This window comes from Orycteropus afer, unplaced genomic scaffold (assembly GCF_000298275.1).
Source record: "Orycteropus afer afer isolate SDZICR_OR568_19922 unplaced genomic scaffold, OryAfe1.0 scaffold00004, whole genome shotgun sequence".
In the NCBI taxonomy this organism is placed as follows: domain Eukaryota; kingdom Metazoa; phylum Chordata; class Mammalia; order Tubulidentata; family Orycteropodidae; genus Orycteropus; species Orycteropus afer.
Window position 1 is genome coordinate 17,006,026 of NW_006921591.1, and position 6,893 is coordinate 17,012,918.

General features: G+C 38.1%; 1 protein-coding gene across 1 annotated transcript in view; it reads left to right on the forward strand.

Annotated features, from left to right (window-relative positions):
* EPB41L5 (erythrocyte membrane protein band 4.1 like 5) overlaps nucleotides 1-6,893 on the forward strand; it is a 334,801-nt gene that overhangs the window by 273,359 nt on the left and 54,549 nt on the right. Inside the window, exon 17 of the mRNA XM_042780516.1 lies at nucleotides 2,117-2,214. Coding sequence (XP_042636450.1) covers nucleotides 2,117-2,214 — 98 coding nt within the window. The remainder of the gene's footprint in view (nucleotides 1-2,116; nucleotides 2,215-6,893) is intronic.

The window sequence follows — 6,893 nt, forward strand, 5'->3', positions numbered from 1 at the left end:
CTATGGAAGTAGATTGCCCCATCTTCCTTCTGAGGAGTGGCTGGTGGGTTTGAACCGCCAGCCTTCTGGTGAGCAGTCAAGTGCCTTAGGCACTAAGCTACCAGAGCTCCTATAGCCAAAGAAAAGTGGCAGAAGAAGCTATATTTCAACTCTTCCTAAAATATGTATTAATTCACCAACATAAGCTAAAGCATTTGTGGTCTTAACCTCATTATGTTAGAATTGAGGCAATTAAATGGAGTAGGAGAGAAGATTTTGAGATCAGTGTTGACTTAGTGATTCTCAGCTTTGACTGTATATTAAAATCACCTGTAGAGGTTGAAAAACTGTCAATGCCTACCTTCAGAGTCATACCTCAGGAGATTCTGATATAATAGGTCTAGGTTGAATACTAGGAATCAGCATTTCTTAAAAGCCCCCATCTGATTCTAATGTGCAGCCAAGGATGAGAATCCACTGGGTTAATTGATGGATACTTTTAGAAGATCCCTTTCACCAGTAGAACATGATTTCGTAGTTTTCTCCTCCATTTTTCTGCCTGGTTGTATAAAAGATAAACCTTTATTAGGCATTCAGCAACTTTTTTTGTCAAGTGACAGTGTAAAACTTCACACTTGCACCTAACTAGTTGCTGCAGATAAGATTGTTGGAGGGTGTTGTTGTTATGTGCCTGACTCATAGTGACCCCTCCTTGGGTTTCCGAGGCAGTATCACTACAGAAATAGATTGCCCAACCTTTTTCCTAGGAGTGGCTGGTGGGATTGAACCGCCAGCCTTCTGGTTAGCAGTCAAGTGCCTTAGAGTTCATTTAAAGCTGAATTGTGTTTCGTGTATTATCTTCTCAGTGACCACCAAACCCACTCCCATTAAGTTGATTCTGATGCATAGTGACCCTGTCGGACAGAGGAGAACTGCCCCATAGGGTTTCCAAGGCTGTAAATCTTTACCAGAAGCAGACTGCCTCATCTTTTTCCCATGGAGCAGCTAGTAGGTTTGAACTTCTTTCTGACCATTCCGTTCGCAGCCGAATGCTTTAACCACTGCATCATCAGAGCTTCTGTCTTGTAATGTGTTTTGCAGCTAGATGGGACATAGTGATGCTTATCCTGCATCACACATGATGTTGCCAGTGTATAATATGCTGGATCATTGAAAGAATAAATGTTATGTCTAGGATCAGCTTGGTCTGTATGTCAGTCAGGGTTCTCTACAGAAACAGAACCAATAAGAGATTTATTTTTAAGGAACTGATTTATGTGATTATAGAGGTGAGCCTAGCAAATCAAAAACCTAGGGCACGTTGGCCCTGCAGGCTGGAAATTCAGCAAGTTATTTGTTATAATCTTGATGCAGAATTCATTCTTTCCCAGGCAGTATCAGGTTTTGCTCTTAAGTCCTTAAGATGAAGCCTACTTATATTATGGGAGGTAATCTCCTTGGAGTGTACTGATGGTAAATGTTAATCACATATAGAAAAGCTTTGCAGCAACAGCTAGACTAATGCTGATCCAAACAACTGGACACCATAGCTTAACCATGTTGACACATAAAATTAATGATCATAGTCCACATATATCTAGTTTGAGGCAGTGTATATAGTCACTGCCAAGGAAAGCAAGCCACAAAGTACTGAGGTTAGGCAGGAGCTTGGGTTGCAGTTATCGATGAAAAGGATCATGTCACTGATTTTCTCTGCCCTTCCTTTGAGTCTCTTGGTTGGGTAAACCTTCTTAACCACACTGGAGATTCTATATCCAGTTGCTTTTTAGGAGAGGTGTAGATAGAGAGCCATGGTGGTGCAGTGGTTTGGCAGTTTGAACCTACCCAGCAGCTCCACAGGAGAAAGACCCAATGATCTGCTCCTATAAAGATTACAGCCTAGAAAACCATACAGAGCTGTTCTTCTCTGTTACATGGGGTAACTGCAAGTCCAAAATCGACTTGATGACACCTAACAACACTGTTAATAATCAAGTTAACAGGGTTATAGAAAGAAAGTATATTTATTCTGTCCACATAATCTGGATTTTTAACTCTTACTTGATGGTAGTTGGGGTTGAAAAAAAGAAATTTAAACCTATTGTTTCACCCAGTCTGCCTTTTTTTCTTTTATCAGCTCTGAAAGATGTCTCAGATAAGCTCAAACAGCTTGAGATGGAGAACAGTCCTTTGACAACCCCTCATCCCAACATAGATGTTAATGTCAACAACAAGGTATTCAGATTTCTCCTTTTATTACCTGTTAAACATCTCCAGAGCTCTTAGAAATGCTTTCTTTCCAAAGTTAATTAATACTTTCTCTTTTCTTTGGCTGGAAAATTTATCTGTGCTGAGCTCTTAATAACCTGTTCTTTCTTTTTTCACTTGATGAAAAAAGTTGAAATTCATAGATGTTTAGGAAAAAAGGGAGAAACTTGAGTAGCAAGTTATTTTTTCTCACGGTTATTTGTTTTGTTTTGTTTTCTAACATACAGTAAAAGTGTCACAGCTGTTAAACCTTTTATTTTAATGCAGTCAATCCATCCTTTCTCTGATTTTGTTTAACAGATCTTGATTTAGTTGAAAGACATGCTGAAAGTCTTTTAAAAAATTACTTTATATAATTTTTGTTGTTGAAAATATACACAGCAAAAACATGCTAATTCATATTTTTACATGTACATTTCAGTAACATTGATTACATTGTTTCAGGTATGTAACCATTTTCACCTTCCTTTTCTCAGGAGGCATTGTCCATGGAGGCAATTAGCTACACATTCCATTTTCTCCTGTTCCTAACTCTCCTCCTTCCTCTTTTGCTCCAGTTTGAATAGAAACCAGTTGTTTTGCCTTGGGCAGCTGCTTTTTCAGTTTTTAAGACCCCAAGCACTACACAGTGAACTAGGAGGTAGAATAAAACTACCATATATTTTTTTTTTACATATAACACACTCACAGAAATAATGAGCACATAAATACAACGGACATAGCATTCATATGAAACTAATCTGCAGCAGGGTTTGTGCAGCTTGCATCAAAAAAACCATATACCACATATGTTATTTGCATAAAAACACAATAAGTACATTATGAGGCCAATTAATTGGGATGTCCCATGAAACCACGACTCTAAGGCTCCAAACCAAGGAACCAAATCCATGAGGTGGTTGGTTGTACATAAACAGCCTCAATAGCAACTTTTTTTTTTTAATCATTGTTATAAATATATCTGTCACATACTTTTTCTATCACTTTAGACCCAAACTCAATGCTTTGTAAGTAACAGCCCTCCTTTTTCCGTTCCCACCTGTCTCTCAAACTCGCTGCCGTCGGGTCAGATCCGACTCATAGAGACCCCTCCTTGGGTTTCTGAGGCAGTATCACTATGGAAGTAGTTTGCCCAGCCTTGCTTCCGAAGAACGGGTGGTGGGTTTGAACCACCAGCCTTCTGGTTAGCAGTCAAATGCCTAAGGCACTATTCCACCAGAGCTCTATCTGTATCTGGTAACCATTAATAAACTTTGGCCTATACATACTTGCCTGTTCCTGTCCTTCTATATAAGTAAGATTACATAATTTTTGTCCTTTTGTGATTGACATATTTCACTTAGCATAAAGTTTTTAAGTCCCATCCTTATTGTAGCATGTATCAAGACTTCATTTCCTTTAGTGGTGAGTAGTATTCCATTGTAGTAGGTACTGTATTTTGTTTTATCTATTCATTTATTGAGGAGCTCTGGTAGCATAGTGCCTAAGGCACTTGACTGCTAACCAGAAGGCTAACGGTTCAAACCCACCAGCCACTCCTCGGAAGGAAGATGGGGCACTCTACTTCTGTAGTGATACTGCCTCGGCAATCCAAGGAGGGGTCGCTATGAGTCGGGTCTGACTTGATGGCACACAACAACAACAACATTCATTTATTGATGGGCTTGCTGAAAGCCTTTTGAAATTGTGGGATTTTCTAGAAAGAGAGAGGCTTTGTAGTATAAACAAGGAAGAGAAAAGAACTTCAGATGTTTCACCTTCGTCTTTCATACTTTTTTTGTTGTTGTTCTTTGATGAGCAGCTATTTCATTTAAAAAAAAAAAGAGCTTAAAGAACCAAAATCAAAAGTACATCTTTTGGCATGGACATTTGGCACCATTGAGGTATGTGTGGCTTCTAGTACATGGTCCTCTTAGGCGAAAAGGTTAAAAGTAGGTCATATGACTATATTCTCTTGATCAGAAGTTGGCACACTTTTTCAGTAAAAGGCTAGAATAATTATTTTAGTCTCTGCCAACTATTACTTCTACACAGCTATTTAATTCTGCCATTGTGGCACAAAAGCAGCCATAGATGAATGAGCGTGGCTATGTTCTGGTAAATTTTATTTACAAAAGCAGGAAGTAGACTTAACTGCTAACCAGAAGGCTGGCAGTTTGAACCCACTAGCCACACCTCAGAAGGAAGGTTGGGCAATCTACTTCCATAGTGATACTGCCTCAGAAACCCAAGGAGGGGTCACTATGAGTCTAGTCCGACTCGACGGCACATAACAACAACAACAGACTAGAATTGTCCTGGAGGGTTGTCATTTGCTGACTCCTGCTCTTGGTTATTAGGAATTTAATACAGCAGCAGATTGCCAATACATACTGATTTAGAATCTTTGTCATTTTTATGCTTTTTGATTTACTTTCTATCCAGACCTTAAAAGGGTATAACCAAAAAGTATTTATTTTCTTTGCTTCAGCCCCACTATGGACACAGAAGTTATAACTTCCCTTTGGGGAACAAAACAATCTTGAGAAAGTTGCCATTGCAAAGGCCACACTTTTTTAGGTATCAATGAGCTGTTACATATCACTTAATTGTATTGAAACAATACTTTTTAAGAATGCAAAGGTAAATATTTCCTATTTTGCAATAACTGCCTTGACTTTTCTAGCTTGAAGAATAGGTACTAATATTATACTAATATCATTAGTACATGTTTTAAATAATTTTTTTAGTCATCCTTTGTTTCTGGAAATCAGGCTGTTACACTGGTGGTATTTTACTGTTATTTTTGTTATGTTGTGTGGACTAGCTCTGAAGGTTCATATCCCATTTGTCATGATCTCAGGAATTCTTCTGGCATCCTTTAGATACAATATATTAAAGAGATTAAAGGGGAAAAAAGTGTTTAAAATATGGTTAACACTTCTGTTTGTGTTTAGTGAAAATACAAGGTAAATTGTACCTAATCTTGTAAAACAAGATTCTTAACCTGCAGATCATGGATCCACCCATGAATTAAATCCCATGGATTTGAAGATAAATTCCTGTCTTTTTATTCATTTATACATTTTTCTGATAAACTGGATCCACAGCTTTTGTCAATTCTTAAAGGGGTCTATGACTCAAAAAAAAAAAAAAAAAAAAGTTAAAACCATAACCAGTCCTAAAATAATTCCTTACATCTCCCCAAGGTTAAAACGAAAAAGAACTTCATTTGGGTTAAGAGGTTTGTGTTTTTGTTTGTTTGTTTGTTTGTTTGTTTGTTTTTAGTTCAGTAGTTCCAATGTTTCTAAGGTGTGTAAGGAAGGAGTTCTCACAATTAGGACCTCTTTGTAAAAAAAAAAAAAAAAGTACCATTTTTCTTTTGTATGTTAAAGCTGGTACTGTTTCTTATAGTTATTTGATAGGAATTGTGTAAATGCCATACTTAAAAGTGTTCATATTTCCTAGCAAAGACTTTTTCAAGAATAGTTTTAGGTCTAGATCTGAGTAATTTTAGAGGACGCCTGGACCTTTCAAGAAGGGCAGGTGGCTTTGGGTTGAGAATTTAAGTATACTTTTGATCTTTAATCTCTGACATGTGCTCTAACTAAGCTGACTCTGATAGCCAAGGACTCTCTGTTGTTGTTTTTATTGTTGATAGGTGCTATCAAGTCTGCTCCAACTGATAGTGACCCTGTATACAACAGAACAAAATACCTGTCATGCGCCATCCTCACAACATTTGCTATATCAGAGCCCATCCTTGAAGGCATTATGGCAGTCCATCTCATTGAGGGTCTTCCCCTTTTTTGCTGAACTTCTACCCTCTCTAGGGAATGGTCCTTACTGACAACATGACCAAAGTAGGTGAGACAAAGTCTGGTCATTCTCACTTCCAAGGAGCATTCTGGCTACACCTCCTCTAGGACAGACCTGTTTGTTCTTTTGGCAGTCCATGGTACTTTTAGTATTCTTCACCAGTACCACAACTCAAAAACCATCAACTCTTCTTTGGCATTCCTTACTCGTCCAGCTTTCACATGCATGTGAGGCTATTGAAAATACCATGGCTTGGGTTAAATACTCCTTAGTCTTCAAAGAGACATCTTTGCTCTTCACCACTTTAAAGAGGTATTTTGCAGCAAATTTGCCCAGTGCAGTACAACATCTGATTTCTTGACTGCTGCTTCCATTGGTGTTGATTATGGATCCAAGTAAAATGAAATCTTTGACAACTTCAGTCTTTTCTCCATTTATCCAATTGTGAGGATTTTTGTTTTCTTTATGTCGAGGTATAATCCATACTGCAGACTGTAGTCTTTAATCTTCATCAGTAAATGCTTTGAGTTATCTTCACTTTCAGCAAGCAGGGTTGTGTCATCTGCATATCACCGGTTGTTAATGAGTCATCCTCCAATCCTGATGATGCGCTCTTCTTCATATAATCCAGCTTCTCGTATTATTTGCTCAGCATACAGATTAAATAAGTATGATGAAAGGATACAGCCCTGACCTGTACCCTCCTGATTTTAAACCATGCAGTGTCCCCTTCTTCTGTTCGAACAACAGCCTCCTGTCTATATACAGGTTCCTCATGAGCACAATTAAGTGTTCTGGAATTCCCATTCTTCTCAATGTTACCCATAATTTTTTATGATCCACACAAT